Source organism: Podarcis vaucheri, assembly GCF_965113315.1.
Source record: "Podarcis vaucheri genome assembly, chromosome: 6".
Taxonomy (NCBI): Eukaryota; Metazoa; Chordata; class Lepidosauria; order Squamata; family Lacertidae; genus Podarcis; species Podarcis vaucheri.
This window is the reverse complement of record NC_138764.1, coordinates 35,757,104-35,777,707: the sequence shown is the minus strand read 5'-3', so window position 1 is coordinate 35,777,707 and position 20,604 is coordinate 35,757,104. Positions and strand designations below refer to the sequence as shown.

Genomic DNA, 20,604 nt, shown 5'->3' with positions numbered 1-20,604 from the left:
ATCTATAGGTATCTGGGAATATTATTCCAGAGCAATTTAGGGTGGGCAAATCATCGCACAAACGCCATAAAACAGGCAAAGTGCACCTCATCAGCAGTTGCTCGTTTTTACTATCAGAAAGGTAATCAATTTATCCCTGCGGCCAATCAGATATTTCAAACAAAAGTGCAAGCCCAGATACTCTATGGAATCCCACTATGGGTCCAAGCATATAACAGTGATCTAAAAAAGATTCACTCCAGCTTTCTGAGACGTATTCTTGGACTCCCAGCTGTGATCAAATATGAAACAATGTGTGCAGAAATAGGCATACACACAATGGAATACTGGGCCTGGTCCACCTCAATAAAGTACTGGTTACGCTGCCATTTTCGCTGCTCTCCATCAAGCCTGCTCGCTGATTTGCTTCAAGACTCTTATAAATCAAGATGGTACCAGTACCTTGAAAAAAAGATTGAATCTTTAGGCATCGAGCTGGAGCCCCTATACAATTCTAATGAGCAATACATTTTCCATAATATCCTAACTAGATTAAAGGATGTTGAGAGACAAAATATTATGGCAGCAGTAAACAAAATTTGCTCCCCCGTATTCTATGATTTAAATATCTTAGATAGCAGAGCCAACTACGTCACTAAATTAACAATCCCAGCCCAACGTAGGGCTTTTATGCTGGCCCGGTTGAATGTTTTTCCCTCAGCTTTTGTCCGGGGAAGATATCAAAACATCCCTAGAAACAAGAGACTCTGCAGATGCTCTATGAATGTCCCGGACACTGTAGAGCATATTCTCTTTCATTGTCCATTGTACAGCACGCTCCGTCAACGCGTGCTGTCCCCTCTTCTGGGCGGCCTGGAACCCCAACAAGGTGAATGTGTGGGATTCTGCCTATCCGACGTTGACCAAAGGGTAACGGCAGGGGTAGCTGAGTTTTTGGTAGCAGCCCTCCAAGGAGCAGGTTAACAAGGAAAATCACTGACTCTATATGTATATGTATATATATATATATGTTTGTAGCCAACCGCTGCCTTCTTACATATACTTCAAGTCACTTATATGTTACCTTTTCTTTTATGGTTTTATCTGTACAATGCCTAATAAAGGTTTGATTTCACACACAAAGCATACAGCAAAGTAAAACATGAAACACAGACTGTTAGACCTTTAAAATATCCCCTTCTGAGTGCTTTCCAAAGTTTGCCTCTTCCCTAGCATAGAAAAAGAAAAAAAGTTAACATTGGTTAAGTTAGACTGGTGTCAGGAACGTACAGTGGTACCTCTGGTTGCAAACAGGATCCGTTCTGGAGGCCTGTTTGCAACATGAAAAGAGTGCGACCTGAAGTGCCATATCTCCGCAGGTGCGCGGCACAATTTGGTGCTTGTGCGCACGCGTGAAGCGTGATTTAGCACTTCTGCACATGCACAAGTGGAGAAACCCAGAAGTAACCCTTTCAGGATGTAACCTGAAAGAATGTAACATGAAGCAAACGTAACATGAGGTATGACTGTATAGGGGAACAATAGGCTTGATTACTTCCTCCCAAGGTGAGGGTGGGGTGACCTAGGTACACCTGGCAGGACATCTGACTCTATTAGCCCCTTCATGAATTAATTAGACTTAAACATGTTGGCTATATGAGGCTGGTTATCCCACAATCAGATAGCTTAATCTGGATCAAACTACAGCAACTAATAGATAGAAATGAAAAAAAGAGGAAAAGGAACCAGGGGAAGTTCCCCAAAACCTTTGAGGACCTCCAAGAAAATTTAGACCTAATTGACATCTGGAGGTTCAAAAACCCTACAGAAAAACAGTTCACACACTTCTCAGGAGCCCATCAAAGCTGGGGCAGAATAGACCAGATCTGGGTCTCTAGAGAGCTCTCTACAAGATCGGTGAAATGTGAAATAGACCCCAGAACACTCTCGGACCACAATCCTATATTTCTGGAAATTAAATGTAAGCTATTAGGGTCTTACAGATGGAGAATGAACGATTATTTATTGGAACAGGATGATGTTATAGATAAGGCTAAGAACACCTTGAAAGAATATTTTGATCAAAATCTGAACAAAGGAACAAAAATTGATGTGGTCTGGGATGCAAGTAAAGCAGTACTCAGAGGCTTCTTGATCCAACAGAATAAATACAGAAAGAATTTGAGAGAGGCCAAAAAGGACGAAATAGTTAAACAACTAAAAGAAGTAGAGAGAAAATTAACAAAAAACCCTGGAGATGAGAAGGCTAAACAACTCGGTAAATTACTACAAACCCAATACTCAACACTGATAAATCAAGAAATAGAATGGGGAATAAAATTGATGAAACAGAAATATTTTGAATCGGCAAATAAAACAGGTAAATTATTAGCGTGGCAACTGAGGAAAAAGAAAAAACTGAGAGTGATTAATAAAATTAAATTGGAAGCTCAAACAATAGATGACCCTAATGAGATAAAGGAAAAGTTCCTCCAATATTACGAAACCCTATATAAAAAGAAGGAAGACGAAGATTTAAATGAGATAGGAAGGTACTTGGAAAGTAGTAGAGGTGAACAATTATTAGAAGATGAAAAGGCACTTTTAAACGAACCAATAACGGTGGAAGAGGTCAGGGTTACTATTAATAAAATGAAACCGGGGAAGGCTCCAGGCCCGGATGGCCTGTCTCAAAAATATTATAAAACCCTAGAGGAATGTCTGGCTCCGGTCCTGTGTAATGTAATGAACAATATTCTACAGGAGGGGGAAATACCTGATTCATGGAGAGAGGCATATATTACGGTAATTCCTAAAGTAGATTCGGATACGCTCGACATAAAGAACTATAGACCAATATCACTGCTCAATGTTGATTATAAGATCTTTGCAGGAATAATGGCGAGCAGATTAAAAAAATACTTGAATAGAGCGATCCACAGAGATCAAGCCGGATTTCTGCCTGGCAGGCAGATTAAAGATAATGTAAGACATATAATTAATATAATTGAATACTTGGATATCAGAATCGATATCCCCGCAGCCTTAGTATTTATAGATGCCGAGAAGGCCTTCGATAATGTATCCTGGCATTTCATCATAAAGTGTATGGAGAAGGTAGGAATAAGAGGGCCATTCTTAAAAGGTATAAAATCGATCTATTCAGATCAGAGAGCGAAACTAATTATTAATAGTAACCTGACTAACTCATTTAAGATTACCAAAGGTACAAGACAGGGGTGCCCTTTATCACCCCTGTTATTTATCTTGGTTTTGGAAGTTATACTAAACAAGATAAGAGAAACATCGGAAATAAGAGGGATCAGAATAGGCACAAAAGAGTACAAAGTCAAGGCTTATGCCGACGATTTAGTAATTTCACTAGAAGACCCCGCAAAAGGGATTAACACAGTGATTGAGTTAATGGAAGCGTTCGGTAAACTATCTGGCTTTAGACTGAACAGAACTAAAACGAAGATGTTGGTAAAAAACGTAGATGAACAAGTTAAAAATAAAATCGAGTTGGAATCCGGGATAATGGTATCAAAAAAGGTTAAATACCTGGGTATCTGGATCACCCCAAAAAATATAAATCTGGTGGAAGATAACTACAATAGAACTTGGAGAGAGTGCAAAAGAGATTTGGAAAGCTGGAGCAGATTAAAACTCTCTTGGGAGGGGAGAATGGCTGCCATTAAAATGAATATTCTTCCAAAAATGATATTCCTATTCCAAAATATCCCAGTAGTCAGGGGCACAACAATGTTTAAAGACTGGCAGAGGACCCTTTCCAGATTTATCTGGCAGGGTAAAAGGGCCAGAATTAAATATAAGCTGCTCACTGACAGGAGGGATAGAGGAGGGTTTGCGGTCCCTAACCTGCAACTATATTATGAGGCTTCGTGCCTTTGTTGGACTAAAGAATGGATAGTTTTGGACAATACCGACTTATTGGATTTGGAGGGTTTCGATGCTAGATTTGGGTGGCATGGGTACCTATGGCAGGATAAGGGGAAAGTACACAAAGGGTTTTCTAACCACATTATAAGAGGAGCGCTGTTGGAGGTGTGGGATAGGTGTAAAAGACTAGTAGAAAAAGATACCCCATGGTGGCTGTCACCCGTCGATATTTTAGTAATTAAGAAACTAAACATGGAAGGTAAAAGGTGGACATATGCTGACCTCCTAAGAAAATCGGATAAAGGATGGGAAATTAGACCATATGAAGAATTAAAAGATAAACTAAAGGGATGGATACAATATCACCAAATCAATTCTGTCTGGAGAGAACATAAAAAAGTCGGAATGAGTAAGAACAAATCTAAATTCCAACTAGAAATAATAGAAGGAAAGTCTAAACTCCTATCTAAAATGTACGACCAGCTATTAGAGTGGGATACAATGGATGAGGAAATCAAAGACGTTATGATTAAATGGGCCATAGATTTAGGATACCCCCTAGAATACGAAAGATGGACAAAACTCTGGACTAAAGACATGAAATTTTCAGCCTGCGTCAGAATCCGAGAAAATATGGGGAAAATGATGTACAGGTGGTACATCACCCCAATAAAATTAGCTAAAATGTATAAAACCGGGGAAAAGACGTGCTGGAAGTGTAAGAAGAAAGAGGGAGACTTCTTTCATATGTGGTGGGCCTGTGAAGAAGTAAAAAGGTTTTGGGGATTGGTCTACGATGAGTTAAAAAAGGTCTTAAAATATACATTTCCTAAAAGGGCCGAGGCATTCCTTTTAGGAATGGTGGGAGAAGAAATTAAAAAAGAAGACCAAACCCTCTTCCTTTATGCAACAGTATCCGCAAGGATACTGTTAGCTCAGAGTTGGAAAACACCTAACATTCCAACGATTAGTGATTGGCAGAATAAATTAATTGAATACATGGACATAGCAATGATGACTCAGAAGATCAGGCAACAAAGAAATAATAAATTTATTAACGATTGGAATAAATTTCTCTCATACATGGAATCGATTTTAGGAAATGTTAAAGTCTCAGTCGGTATGATATAAAAACCGCGATGTAGCAATAACGATTGGATGAAGACACTGCTGAATATATTGTTGAGTTACGGCTCTCGACGTGGTGGTGGGAAGTCAAATAATGTAAAGGTTTTGTATAAGGTTTGCGTATGTAAGCAGTAAGGAACTTAAATTTGGTTTGTATATTCTTATTTTTGTTTTTTGTTTTTGTTTTTTATGGAAGATGTATATATGCTTTTTAACTGTTGGAATACAATAAAGGTTTTTTTTTTTAAAAAAAAACAAACTACAGCAACTAATTCAAACAGAAGTTCTAGGCTAGGAATGGGCAACCTGTAGTGTAACATTGGAACATTATTAAACCCACTGCCTAGCTTCGTGTGGGTGTAGAGATCCCAAACTGTAGAGCCAGTCCCTCCGGATCAGAGGGAATCCGCCATTACTGATGGCGCCACCCCGGAAGTCTAGGTCCAGCTAATTCTAGTATTGCCCCATCCTCTTCCTTGCTGAGTAATACAAGGGCATCATTGAGACGAAAGATGAGGAAGCTGGCAGGCAGAGCCACTCCCTGGACTGATTGTAAGAAAGTAGGTATGCAGGAACTGGCTGAGGTCAGGCAGTGCCCAGTTCACCTCAATAAAGCAGCCACAGCTCCTTCCCTTGCTCAGTTTTGGCTTTCCCCCACCATGTTTTCCCATTCCCACACTCTATCTGTTCCTTTGTATTTTCATTTTCTTTTTTTGTTTTCTTTTACTTTTTTCTCTTATTTTTGTAATATGCTGAAACTTTAATAAATATCTTATTAAAAAAATAGAATTAGCTGGACCTGCCTATCATTGGCTCTGGCTCCACCTACTGTTGGCCCAGCGGCGTGGCATGGGTTGTCAGCACCCGGGGCAAGGCAGGTACCGTATTTTTCGCTCTATAACACGCACCCAACCATAACACGCATGTAGTTTTTAGAGGAGGAAAATCCGTAGGCATGCCACCCGTAGGCATTCCCTCCATAACACGCACAGACATTTCCCCTTACTTTTTAGGAGGAAAAAAGTGAGTGTTATGGTGCAAAAAATACGGTAATTTGCGCCCCCTAACCCAGGGCAAGGCAAGTAATTTGCGCCCCCTAACCCCTAACCTGCCGCCGCTGCCAGCTTCTTCTTGCTGCTGCCTGGTCTGGTCTGGTGTGGTTCTCTCCCGCGCTCAGCGCTGCGCTGGGCGGCCGCTGCACTGTCCCTCCCCCAGATAGTCCCTCGCTCTCTCTCCGCACCACACGCCTGGCACCCACCCCCTCCACAGTGGGCGGCAACCCAGCGGCTTGGATCGGATTCGCACAGCCAGCACTGCAGTGAGAGAGAGAGACTGAGCCAGGTAGGGGCAGAGAGCTGCGAGTGCGAGCGCCCCGCCCCCCCCGATGTTGCGCCCGGTGCGGCCGGCCCCCCCTGCACCCCCCACGCTACACCACTGTGTTGGCCTGTCTGTCTTTAACCCTACCAATGGGAAGGCCGAAAGGCAAAAACCCTACTGCAAGCAATCAGTACAGACTTTTGGCAAAATCTGGCAACCTGGTTTTTCAGCATCCTCAATAGTGCAGAAAGCTTTAACAGATGCACAAGGCTCCTTGCTGGAAAAGTTCAGTTAAAATGTGGTGGAGTTGGAGGAGTCCTGTGTGTTTTCAAAGCTCCGCTCTTCCCATTTTCTAGTGATAATCCCTGAATCATTTGAGATATACTCTGCTGCCTTTCTATCTTCAAGCCAGTGCTTTTTTTCTAAGAAAAATAGGAGCTGGTGCTTACCACGAAGTTGTCACAGTTAAGTGTCACACTTTTTAACAACAGAAAAAATGGTGCTGGTTCTGCGTACCCTTGAGTACCCCTTAAAAAATGATTTTACTTGCTCATCCTTTGTCTCCCATTCCAATAACATCTTATGCATTTTAGTCAGCACTTTTACATTACATTCCAACAGGTCTCTCTCCAGTTGTTATATTTGTTCCCCAAACCCACCCTATCTTTCTTAAAGGCTTCAATCAAATGATGATATTGTATCCATGTTGTTAATTTACCTGATAATTCTTAATATTCTTTTAATCGATACTCCCTCTTCTTTTATAAATTTCTATAAGTTGTCTACATTTCTATCATATTCCTTTCCTTTACAACTACAGCTTCCAACGTTCAGAATCAAAGTTGTTTTTACGTCTAACAGATTTTACACTATACATTTTTTTCCTAATTATAACTATCAATTTTTATTTGCTTCCTGCAAAGCACTGACAACCCTATGGATGTTGTTTTTGTATTCATATGCAGGAGGATCGCATCAACCGACTGAAGCAAGCAGCAGAAATATTCCTCCTACAAATTATCGAAGAGGGATCTTGGGTTGGAATTGTCACATTCAATGATTTAGCACAAATTAAGTCTGATTTGCAACTGATCAGCAATGACAGTGTGCGCCACACACTTACAGCCTTACTTCCTACCACAGCTGGTGGAGGAACTACCATATGTGCTGGAGTGCGAACAGGATTTCAGGTAAATAAGTTTTTCCAGATTCTTATGGTGGTGCAGTGGGAAGGATTTGGGTCCGGCAAAGCCATCCAGAATCAGCATGTGAGCAAGAAATGCATCAGATATGCTACCTCTGAATACTAGGTTTGGGGAATGCACAATTTTCTCATTTGTGTCAGGAAGCAAAATGTATTTGGCCAGCCCAGAGTGCAGACATGTGTTTCCAGGGAATGCTATGGCAGTCATGGTGGAAGAGCACCTAGGGAAAATGCTACTTCAACAGGAAAAAAATATTGCACCCATCTCACCAGTCTCACAAGTAGAAAATTAGTCAACATTTTTGTCACTCAACAACAATGCAACACAAACACTTGTAGAGCTTTGCAGCAAGTTTCTCTTACACATTAAGCACAAAGTGTCCCATTGCTTCTACATTACTAGTTGCTGCTAAAATTTAAAATCCTCTTTTTCATACAGGTGATTTTAAAAAAGTATCCAGATACCAAAGGCTGTGAAATCGTGCTCTTGACAGATGGAGAAGATGGAGGTATAAGCTCCTGCTTTACTGAAGTTCAAAATAGTGGGTCCATAATTCACACAATTGCTTTGGGACCAAGCGCTGCAAAAGAACTAAAAACGTTGGCAGATATGACAGGTAAATGATTAAGCAGAATGCCTTACATTAACTCTTTGGTGCTACTTGGTGTCAGTTGGTGTCTCCAAAAAGGAGTCAATCCAGCAGCAAAAAAAACCTTTTAATTTACACACAATTTACTCAGGAAGCCAAGTAATATGTGTGTTAGTTGAGGGATGAATTTAAAGGACATTGAATTAGGAGACTGATGTTGGTATAGGTTATTAATTTGCAGAAATGAATTTATTTAAGATGACTTTAAGATTGACTATGCTACCACTCAGTGGATTTGTAACTGGCTGGCTGACCGAACCCAAAGGGTGCTCATCAATGGTTCCTCTTCATCCTGGAGAAGAGTGACTAGTGAGGTGCCACAGGGTTCTGTCTTGGGCCCGGTCTTATTCAACATTTTTATCAACGACTTGGATGATGGACTCAAGGGCATCCTGATCAAATTTGCAGATGACACCAAACTGGGAGGGGTGGCTAACACCCCAGAGGACAGGATCACACTTCAAAACGACCTTGACAGATTAGAGAACTGGGCCAAAACAAACAAGATAAACTTTAACAGGGAGAAATGTAAAGTATTGCACTTGAGCAAAAAAAATGAGAGGCACAAATACAAGACGGGTGACTCCTGGCTTGAGAGCAGTACATGTGAAAAGGATCTATGAGTCTTGGTTGACCACAAACTTGACATGAGCCAACAGTGTGACGCGGCAGCTAAAAAAGCCAATGCAATTCTGGGCTGCATCAATAGGAGTATAGCATCTAGATCAAGGGAAGTAATAGTGCCACTGTATTCTGCTCTGGTCAGACCTCACCTGGAGTACTGTGTCCAGTTCTGGGCACCACAGTTCAAGAAGGACACTGACAAACTGGAACGTGTCCAGAGGAGGGCAACCAAAATGGTCAAAGGCCTGGAAACGATGCCTTATGAGGAACGGCTAAGGGAGCTGGGCATGTTTAGCCTGGAGAAGAGGAGGTTAAGGGGTGATATGATAGCCATGTTCAAATATATAAAAGGAGGAGGGAGAAAGGTTGTTTTCTGCTGCTCCAGAGAAGCGGACACGGAGCAATGGATCCAAACTACAAGAAATAAGATTCCACCTAAACATTAGGAAGAACTTCCTGACAGTAAGAACTGTTTGACAGTGGAATTTGCTGCCAAGGAGTGTGGTGGAGTCTCCTACTTTGGAGGTCTTTAAGCAGAGGCTTGACAACCATATGTCAGGAGTGCTCTGATGGTATTTCCTGCTTGGCAGGGGGTTGGACTCGATTGCCCTTGTGGTCTCTTCCAACTCTATGATTCTATGATTCTATGACTTTATTTAGATAATGATGTGCAGGGCAATGAATGAGAACTGCACTGATTTGGAGCAGAACTGCACTGATTTGGAATGAGAACTGCACTGATTTGTTTGAAAATTAACTGAGGGGGAATTAATTGGAAACAAACTGATTTGGAGTGATCTGGGGTTGGGTGCAAAGTAATTTAAGAATCTGAATGAGATTATTTGGATTGGTTGACTTGCTTTTGTGACATCTGAAATCTAAATTTGGTTCTATACATATAAATCAACATTTGCAAATTTATGTAAATTTGTAGCTATGGGCCTCTGCCCCCAATGATTTAAACACCTACCAGTGCTCCTGGCCTCCCTTTTAGGTATGTGTGTGTGTTTAGTTGATACTCATCATAATCCATACCTACGATTGCAAATTTTATAGTTCACAGTAATCTTTCAACAGCTAGCCAGTTGTGAATATCTGATTTAGAGGAACTGAGAAAAAAGTGGTTTCTGATTCTTTTTAATACATAAAACAGTATAGGAGAAACTAATTATGTTCTCACAAAAGTCATAGACCCTGTTCCATCTGTAGATATGTGCTGCAATGGGCTGTTGGGTGTGTACAGTTCCCAGGGACACCAACATGGGGTGCAGGTATGATACATGCCCAAGTCAGAAGAGTGTCTGAACTCCTGGCTTTCATTTTTTTAAAAAAAAAGTCAATTGGAAATACATAAAGTTAGAAAGCAAAACATGGAGGCAAATATTAGGCCAAAACAGGGAAGCTTCTGTTGCTAAGGATACTTAATCACTGTTGCTAAGCAATCAGCATAAGGAACACTGACCACTCCTGCCACCAGGGACTGTGGAGAGGTAGGGGAGCATACTGGGCCCTGGAATCCTTATCAGTTCCTAACATTAAAAAGCTGAAGCTACCATTCAGAACAGTGTTTATGCAACCATACTGGATATGCTACTACAAGACACAGCACAGTAATGTAATACATTTTATTCCATCTGATAGATAACTCTAATTATGATTTCAATTGTATTTCAGGAGGTTTGAAATTTTCTGCCACAGACAGTTTGGATTCCAATGGCCTCATAGATGCTTTCAGTGGAATTTCTTCAGGAAGTGGAAATATCAGTCAACAATCGATTCAGGTCTGGATTACAACGATTTGGGTGCAAGCAGTAGCCTACCGTAATGATTCTTATTATCTTAAAATTACTAGGCACTGTACAAAAATTGAAAACAACAGAGTGTGACATCAACTCTACAGCCTGTGATTTGCTCTTATTGTACAGAGCGAGACCCAGGCAGAATTTGCAGAGAAAGGCTAATTGTAGAGGCAGATTTTGGCAGAACTGAAACATTTCAAAATGTACAGGTCCGGTACAAAGACCAACCATTCTCCCACCTTTGTGAAATAGGGCATAGCTGAGTCTCCTATCCCCCTTTCCATGGGCTACACCTAGAGGGTGAGTAGGGAGGCCACTGACCCTGCTTCCCCAGGGGGTGAAGGTAGGAAATCCCTAATTCAAACCCATATGCAAGTTGGGGCAAATTTGGCCATACCCCCAACCAGTAGGAGCCCACAAGTTAGTAGTACCCTAGCCAGGCCATCTTCAAGCCTGAGTATGGAGTGCAAACTCCCCTGGAGCTGCTTCTACAACTGTTTTGCTTGCCAGGTCCATGCATGGAGACAAAGCTGGTGGTATCTCCTGTCCAGGTGAATTCTTGTTTACTTCTCTTCCTCTGTGGCAGGTGTGGTGATCCTTTGGTCCTCCAGATGCTACTGAAATACAACTCCCATCATGCCTTGAGCCATGCTTGCTGGGGTTGATCGGAAGTGCAGTTCATCAACATCTGGGAGCAAACTTTCCCTACCCCTGGTCTATGGAATTAGATTTGTGTCTTCCAGTTTCAACCTCTTGTTTCTGATCACTGATTGGATTTGTCCTAGTTTGTTGTTTTTTTACTCATTACTGTTTTCAGGTATCCTGCTAATAACATAGCTTTGTGTTGAATTCAAAGACACCATCAAAATGTTATTATTGAAATTTATATACCACCCTTCATCCGAAGAGCACATGGCAGTTGTTGCTTTTGCACTGGATTTTTGTAACTGTCTATCAATTCAAAACTTCCAAGGCAGCAAACAACCAATAAAAATCCATAAACAATTGCAATAAATATATTTGGTGGAGAAAAAACAATTACGGTATCTGCATGGAGTAGCTTAAGCATGCCATAGCTTATGTATAGAAAGGGTTGCTGAGCTGGAGTTGCAATGGTTCCTACCTGTTTAGCTGTAGCTGCTTATCTACGTTTCCTCCATGTTTTTAACAATGAAACACTGCAGGATATCAGTTTTATCCCTGTTGCACAAACCATGATCTGCATGGGACATGGGAAATCTCCTTATGGCCGTACCAGCATTTTTATTAATGCCTCTTTATTATGTACTTTTTGTTCAGCACATCTATCCACTATAAATTCACCTTCTAGGCAATGTACTGACCCTGACTTCTTTACTATTTTTGAAATAAAACATCTGCTTACCTGGGAGTCCAGGTGGGCAGCTATTGCTGCATGGTGCGGGCAAGGTGGGTGCAGGGGGCTGCCATCTTCTGGTGCGGCTGGGGGATGGGATAGCTGACACTGCCCACCTCTGGCTGCAGTGGACCCTTAGGTAAGGGTGGGCAGTGCTCGCTCAGCCAATCAGAGGCTGAGGCTTGGGGGCTGCGAGCAGCCCACCCTATTTAAAATTAACTGTATGTATTCAGTTTATAAAACTTGCCAGGTATATCAGCTTACCTAATACCCACCAGCTTGAAGGTAAAGCATAAAGTGCCAGTTTCAAAGATTGGCTGGCATATTAAGTTCATACTATTTTCCTGCTATAGTATAATGCTTAAAGGTAACGGCAGGATGCGGGTGGTGCTGTGGTCTAAACCACCGTGTCTCTTGGGCAAGCCGATCGGAAGGTCAGCATTCAAATCCACGTAACAGGGTAAGCTCCCATTGCTCTGTCCCAGCTTCTGCCAGCCTAGCAGTTGAAAAGCATACCAATGCAAGTAAATAGGTACCACTGTGGCAGGAAGGTAAACGGTATTTCTGTGCGCTCTGGCATTCATCATGGTGTTCTGTTGCGCCAAAAGCAGTTTAGTCATGCTGGCCACATGACTGGGAAAGCTGTCTGTGGACAAATTCCAGCTTCCTGAAGGAGTGTCTTCACCCCCCCATCGGTCTGTCGAGACACTGAGGTCCAGCGCTGAGAGCCTTGGTTCCGAGAAGCTAAGTTACAGGGAACCAGGGAGAGGGCCTTCTCAGTAGTGGCGCCTGCCCTGTGGAACCCCCTCCCATCAGATATCAAAGAAATAAACAACTATCTGATGTTTAGAAGACATCTGAAGGCAACCCTGTTTAGGAAAGTTTTTAATGACTGATGTTTTAATGTATTTTTAATCTCTTGTTGGAAGCTGCCCAGAGTGGCTGGGGAAACCCAGCCAGATGAGCAGGGTAGAAATAATAAATTACTATTAATTATTAATTCTTTTTATTATTATTCCTTGGCCTGAAAAGCGAGATGAGTGTTGCACCCCATAGTTGCCTTTGAATGGACTTAATCATCTACGGTTCCTTTACCTTTTTACCTTTAACCATAATGCTTAACATTTTGTTTGTTTGTTTTAATACCAACAGCTTGAAAGTAAAAGTCATAGCGTCGGTTCCGGAAGGTGGTTTGATGGTACTGTAACAATTGATAAAACAGTGGGAAATGACACTTTCTTTGTCGTTACATGGAGCACAAGCATATATCCACCAGGAATTCTGCTGATAGATCCCAAAGGAAAGAAGTACAGCCACAACAACTTTGTCATTGATAATACAAATGTCCGAACAGCTCGACTCAGTATTAGTGGAACTGCAGAGGTAAAATCCCAGCTCTCTGTGCATCTAACCTTGCAATTACTAGTGTGCCTTTTCCACATAGAAAATATGGAAATGTCTATCTTGTAGAGATTTATGGAACTACAGCTGTGCTATTAAAGGGTTGTGCCATTACAGGTAAAGTAGCATGATAGATTATGCAAGTGTGGAAGAACCATCTTCTATGTAGGATTTTGAAATGGTCTTAAAGACCTTCAATATTCCAAATTAGCATTTTCCCCACCCACAAAATATGATTAAAAGGGTTGTGTCTGCAAAGTCCAAAGCTCTAAAATGGTTCATGAAGTGTGTTAAGGCCCCTTCACAGCTGCCACTCAAATCTGTGCCAGCTTTGCTGACGTTGAATCTCACTGGGAAGTTGCACAAGCTTCCTTCTTGGCTCCCTGATCCTAATGCTCATTTGGGAACTGAGGACACTTCCCTGCTCCTGCCCACATGAGATACCTAGAAAATCATTTGCCCATGTTTTGGTAGCTAAGGTGTATTTTTTCTAAATAAAACTTCAAGGCCCACTTCCCTCTTCTACCCCGCAAGGGTCTAATTTTAGAGTGCTAAATTCAAACACACAGCAGATGGAGTATACTCACACACATGCATACCAAGGTCCTCAGGTAGAGATCCTGTAACAAACAGGAAAAGGGTGAGGCTTGCTGACATGTGTTGCCTCTTTGGTGCTGTTTAAGTCTTCTCTGCATTGTAATCCATTCCCAGTCGGTTTCTTCCAATTGGCCTTCTTGGAATTGGTCTTCTCAGGTCCACTTGGTCTTTTCCACCATTGGCTTCTCTACCCAATGCTTCCTTCTCTGCCTTGATATTGAGCAGAAACTGTTTTTATAGTCACATGTTCTGGGGAACAAAAACCCTTTCCCATAAAATCCATATTGCCAATGGGCGTCTGCCAAAATCCTGGTTTGAATTGTCTCAATATTGTTCTCTCCACACAAATTTTCATTTCCTCGTTCATCCTGTGCACAGGATGACATTGTTGCCAGTACTCATTTTCCTTGGTACATTTTTCATAAAAGAGATACCTTCTTTACGAAAACATAACAACCAAAGGAAAAGCAAATGTATTTCTTCAAACTACTTAGATAATGGATATGGAATATTCTTCTTGATCTGCAGGTGGGAGACTGGGAGTATTCACTTCTGAATACACATTCAACAGAACAAATCATATCAATAATGGTAACTAGTCGACCAGCATCCGTATCTGTGCCTCCAGTTCTTGTGAAGCCCTATATGAATCAAGATACTAATAAATATCCTAATGCAATGGTCATATATGCAGAAATCAGTCAAGGTTTCTTACCTGTTATTGGTGCAAATGTCACAGCCATAGTTGAAGATGAGAAAGGAAAAACTGAAGAGCTTGAGCTTTATGACTATGGTTCAGGTAAGTAATTATTGCAGCATGCATTTTGTTATTTTTTTCCACTGACAACCATTCTTGTCTAATTTGACATAGTGGCCTCCAAGGCCTCTTAGAAAGGTATTTTCAAAACTAGTCATGTGTGCTCCCTGAGATGCATTAAACCAATATCCCCAATTGGAGCCTACTGCAAAGAAGGCCTGCTCTCTCATACCCAGCCCTCAGAGACAGCACACAGAGAAAGGCTTCAAGTGATGTTTCCAGGGTGTGGACAGGTTCATATGGGGAAAGGTGGGACTCTTAGTGGCACCCACCACAAGCTTGATAAATCTCCTGATTTTGCTGACTGTGACTGCAGAAAATGAAGTATGCAGCAAGTTCTAATACATGTTATTGTATTATGTTTGGTTTGGTAGGTCATGAGTTGTGCTGGCTTGTGTTGTACAGATATTATTAACCAGTCCCTTATGATTCCATACTATCACATTAAGTCAGGCATTTTCTATTTCATGAAAACAGGAGCAGTTACTATGAAATAAACATCTCTTGCATGTGTTATGTAGGGTTTATAATGACCACAAGTGAGAGGTTTGCTTTGGATGTTAAGTATTAATATTTATGTTCTCAGGTGCTGATATACTCAAGTATGATGGAATCTACTCAAGGTATTTCACATCATTCACACAGAATGGTAGATACAACTTAAAAGTGCGTGTCCAAGGGAAAGACAAGAATGTCAGATTGGTCCGTAGACAGAGTCAAGCACTCTATATACCAGGTTTTGTGGAAAATGGTAAGGATTCATTATGAAAAAGCATTTACTAGTAATATGTAGCTCTAGAGTTCTCAAAGTATGGGTATCTCGAGAGAAATGAAAACCTTTCCCTGCCATTCCCCTCCCCACTGTCAACCTGATGCAGATTTTAGATTTAATACAGATATTGAGTACACATCTCTGACACCAGCGCAACAGTGGTGAGCTCTCATTGACCTGTCCCAGCTTCTGCCAACCCAGCAGTTTGAAAGCATACCAGTGCAAGTAGATAAATAGGTACCGCTGTGGTGGGAAGGTAAACGGAGTTTCCGTGCACTCTGGTTTTCGTCACGGTGTTCCATTGCACCAGAAACGGTTTAGTCATGCTGGCCACATGACCCGGAAAGCTGTCTGTGGACAAACACTGGCTCACTCAGCCTGAAGCGAGATGAGCACCACACCCCATAGTCACCTTTGACGGGACCTAACAGTCCAGGGGTCCATTATCTTTTACAACTCTGACACAATCTATTCTACTTGTTGATTGAATGCAGAGCCGGCTCAACAATGAGGCAGGGTGAAGCACCTGCCACAGGTAGTAGAAACACAAGAGGCAGTGCCCCACCCATGCCACTGCTTCTGTCACCATTGGAATGTCCCACTGCCAGCAAGAGGGAAGTATTCTGGCAAGTGGTATTGTTGCTCATCTTCCCTGCCCCTGCAGTGGCCGCGTTAGTAGAACATCCTGATTCTCAGAGTTTGGCAAGAAGGGGGCGTTCTTGCACACAGTGTTGCCACTCATCTTCCCCACCCTGGGGCAGAGAAGATGAACTTGCAAAATGCCCCTCAGGTGGTGAAGCAAGCTGGGCCACTCCTTGCTGAATATGCTGGGAATCAATGGAAAAATTCCCTAAGTTTTTAGGCTTTAAAATATTATCTGGCATCCTTCATCTGGAAAATACCTGCAATTCATCTATACTCACACAAAAAACCCCACACATACCCCAACCGTCACAGAAGAGTTTAAGACATGCAAGAAATTGAAAAGAAGTAGGAAAACCAAGTAGAAGAATATTGTCAGAATTTTAGAAACAAGAAGCAGTTTTGCAAAACTGGCAGTTAAGAGTTGGTGGAACATAAAACTGTTGTGGAGAAAGACTGGCAAGTTAATAAGAGTACAGATTTGAGGGAACTACAGCAGAATTGCTCAGTAGACTGAATTACAGAGCATCAAGTTGGGATAGTGAAAATGTTTTAGAAGAAACACAAGTACTATAGTTTTATGCATACTGAATTTTAGTGATTTATTGACAGCCATGAAGAGATACCTGTTAAGCTTGTCAAGAATTGAAATTGTGACTGGTAGTATAGAGCTGGGTATCCTCTGCATAGAAATACTGTAAACCAAATGAGGGGACAAGAGAAGCTAAGGCTGGCTATATAGCGAAAAATAGGTATCTACTGCAGATTAATAACAAATCATAAAATTGTAGAGTTGGAAGGGACCTGAAAGGTCATCCAGGAATCATAACCAAAGAATCTCTGACAAATGGCCATCCACCTCTGCTTAAAAACCTCTAATGCAGAGAGGGTTCATCCTGGTATTTCTTCAGTTTGTCCCAATCTGCAGAAAATTGATGTTTATTTCAATTCAGCAGTAAACCATGTTTTTTCACAGGGAACATGGCTGGACAAAATAAAATCCTCTTGGACTTGTGCCGAGAAGGCATGGGACAAACGGAATGAACCTTGGATCAAACAGAAGTGTGGATGAGCATAGAGTCTATAACATTCTGAGGTGTTCCGTTCCACTGTTGAACAGCTCTCACCACCAGGATGTTCTTCCTGATGTTCAGTTGGAATCTCCTTTCTTGTAGTTTGAATCCATTGTTTTGGGCTCTACCTTCTGGAGCAGCAGAAAACAAGCTTGCTCTATCTTCCATGAGATAGCCCTTCAGATATTTGAAGATGGCTATCCTATCACCACCTATACATGCCTTGTCTTCGTTTTGTGTTTGGACACAGGGAAATAAATCAGACAGACTTTCAGAATACTGAGAACGTTTGCAGAGATTCTAGTTACATCTTATGACACAATTTTTCTTTCTTTCTTTGGAAGGTGAAATAAAAATGAACTCACCAAGACCTGAAGCTACTGAGGATGAAATCCAAGCAAACCTAGGAAGTTTCAGCAGAGTTGCATCTGGTGGTTCTTTTGTGGTATCAGGAGTTCCTAATACAAAACCCCAAGATGCCTTTCCACCCTGTCAAATCACTGACCTTGAGGTGGAGCTAGCTGCCGATGATGATGAATTCCTTTTGTCGTGGACAGCTCCTGGGAATGACTATGATCTAGGACAAGGTAAGTGTGGAATCCTGTTTTAATCAACCAGTATGACTCCCTTGCTTAGATATATTTAAATATGGCAAAGTAGGGGTTTATACCAGAATTAATCTCCCTTTAATATGCTAGAATAGGATGACACTGTTGCTCTGGGAAGACTGCAGTTCTCCCCTCCCAAGGCTACAATTCCAGCATCCTTAACAAACTACTGTTCCCAAGATTCTTTGGGCCAAGTCAAGTGTTTGACTGTATGGTTTGAACACAGACATTGCTTTGTTTTAGTTCAGGATTCCTAGTTATAGAATATGCTTTATTTGTTTGGAGGTGTAGCTGTTTTTCCTGTGTTGTGGGGGAAGGCGGGTAGAGCCACATTAGTTTTTCTTTTGTGGAATGAGTTGTTTGCGATGCCTGTAACAGTGCTTAGATTTCTAAATGTCCCCCTGGACCAAAAATGGTTCTGGACACCTCTGATAAATACCATGCTTTTAAATTAGCATGGAATGACAGCTGATCTTAACAACTTTGACATGGTGGCCATGTGAACCAGCGTGTGCCCTGGAATATTTTCCAGTCTTCTGCAACACACAATGATGCAATGGCTGGTATGCAATATGCTTAGGGTTCCTGGAGGATAGGAAGTTATGCACTGATAGGCTTGTCACTGTTTCCTTGATCCATGTTTGAAGATGTACATCTAACGCATGTCTGTTGTGGGTCCTTTATTTTGCAGCTGAACGATATGAAATAAAAATGAGTGAAAATCCCTTGGAATTAAGAGATGCAAGTTTTGATAGCGCCACTTCTGTGAACACTACTGGACTGACAGTGGAAGTCGCTGGGGTCAAACAATCTTTTCAGTACAAGTCAGAAAACTTAACAAAAGAAAATGGCTCCTCCATCTACTTTGCCATTCGTGCCATTGATGGCAGCAACAACAAAGGAAAACCATCTAATGCGGCAAGAGCAGTTGTGGTTTTTTCCACATTGCCAGCTACTCCCACTTCTTCAACTGGCACTTCCACACTGCTAAGTACTGCCATTAGTCCAAACACTACCACTGCTCACACAATTTCGTCTAATGTGAAACCCACTGGTGCTAATGATCCTGAGATCAGTGTGATAAATGACACAACCAAAATTGTGATCATTGTATGTGCTTCTGTGATCATTATTTGTGTTATTGTAAGTATAACCATCTGCGTTGTACATAAGCGAAGAAACAGAAGTCCCCAGACTGGAATGTAATACAACTACAATGTTGAAGAAGCATCTAATATAGCAAAGGCAGTTATGATTGTTTCTCCATTACTTGGAGCTACTCCTAGTCCAAACAACATTTATACCACTCCTTCTAATGTGTAATTCTATTCCTAACACTTGTGATAATAGTATGTACTTCTGCAGTTATTATTTGTGCATTTGCAAATCTAACAGTATGCTTTATTTAAGTGAAGATACCGAAGCCCTAGAATTTCTGAGACTGGAATGTAATAATTATATATTAACTTTTAGGAGTCAGATATCCTAAATTATACAATGGAGAAAGAGAGTATATTCCTCTTACTCCATTGTGTAATTAGTTACATGATTTTAAATGGAACTCCTTCTGTATCTGATTATGGTCTATTTCATGGTTTCCAAAAATTCTAAATGGTAATGTATATATACACAGCTTGAATAACAGATTGACATTATCTATTGTAAACAATGAAAACTAAATTATATTATTATTGTATGTCCATACCCTGTAACATTTCATAGATGAAAATAAACACTTCTGTGTTCAACAAGACTTACTCCCAGGTTAGTGATTGCAGCTTAAAATAGATTAGAATCTATTTTACCTATACCTATTCACCTATAAAAATGTACTATAAAAGTTGTATTGCCTTCTTACTTTTTGACAGCAGTGCACAAACTGGTAAGGGGAGAATGGTAAAAAATTATTAAAGAAGAAGATTCCATGGAGAAGACTGGAACAATTTTATTTATGTTTTCTGATTAAAGGAAAGGAAAGTGGTCCATCGTCCCCATGATTAGGATCGGATTTTATTGGTGGGCTGCCCTCTCTCCCTGTTAAGTTTCAAAAAAGAAATCAACCACCTGGTTATCAAAACTGCCAATTAAGGATCTTAGAATTGTAGCGCTCTCCTCTAAAGTTTCAGTATCACCTTATCTAAGCTCACACACCTACAATTGATGCAATGCTCAGATCTGGAAAAAATGATACCTATTCTATAGTACAATCCTATTCATATTTACTCAGATATAATTTTGTTTGTGTTCAACGGTTGTTATTCTCTCCCCAGTCTGACCATGTTCATTTTCATATAAAGGCACTGAACTGAACCAAATATCCTTAATCAGAATGTAGTGGAATCCTAGAAAATTATATTTGGACACTGTGACATCTAAATAATCATAACCCAATGATGGTCTGAAGAAGTGAAACTCTTCTGCATCTGGTCAGTGTTTAAATGAAAGACTGCCTATGTACATAACATGGAGGCTTACCAATGAAAAACAAGATTGTCATTAATGATATTTCTATGATACCCTATGATCAGAGGTCTCTGGGCATCTTACAATAAAATGTTAAAATAAAACTCAACTATAAAAATCCAACAAAATCAAGCAACAGAGAATAAATCAAATCAAATCAATAACAGCAAAAATTCACAGCCCACAGAAGCAAATTACAAACAGTAAAAAGCCATTGTGTATTGTGTTTTTAATATTTGGTTGGGAGCCTCCCAG

General features: G+C 41.0%; 1 protein-coding gene and 1 long non-coding RNA gene across 4 annotated transcripts in view; one reads left to right on the top strand and one right to left on the bottom strand.

The window, feature by feature from the left end:
• Window positions 1-19,818, top strand: part of LOC309535071 (calcium-activated chloride channel regulator 1-like) — a 30,594-nt gene extending 10,776 nt beyond the window's left edge. The window contains exons 7-14 of the mRNA XM_082227813.1: window positions 7,290-7,514; window positions 7,968-8,145; window positions 10,477-10,583; window positions 13,129-13,359; window positions 14,503-14,773; window positions 15,378-15,542; window positions 17,623-17,865; window positions 18,578-19,818. Of these exons, the coding sequence (XP_082083939.1) occupies window positions 7,290-7,514; window positions 7,968-8,145; window positions 10,477-10,583; window positions 13,129-13,359; window positions 14,503-14,773; window positions 15,378-15,542; window positions 17,623-17,865; window positions 18,578-19,092 (1,935 nt within the window). The 3' untranslated portion in view covers window positions 19,093-19,818. The remainder of the gene's footprint in view (window positions 1-7,289; window positions 7,515-7,967; window positions 8,146-10,476; window positions 10,584-13,128; window positions 13,360-14,502; window positions 14,774-15,377; window positions 15,543-17,622; window positions 17,866-18,577) is intronic.
• The window catches only part of LOC309535188, a 42,385-nt gene that overhangs the window by 18,882 nt on the left and 2,899 nt on the right, over window positions 1-20,604 (bottom strand). The window contains exon 3 of one of the 3 annotated variants that reach the window (XR_014221086.1): window positions 13,965-13,997. This is a non-coding gene — a long non-coding RNA (uncharacterized lncRNA). Of the gene's footprint in view, window positions 1-13,444; window positions 13,998-19,806; window positions 19,921-20,604 lie in introns of those variants that run through there. The other 2 variants (XR_014221087.1, XR_014221088.1) reach the window with 2 other exon arrangements.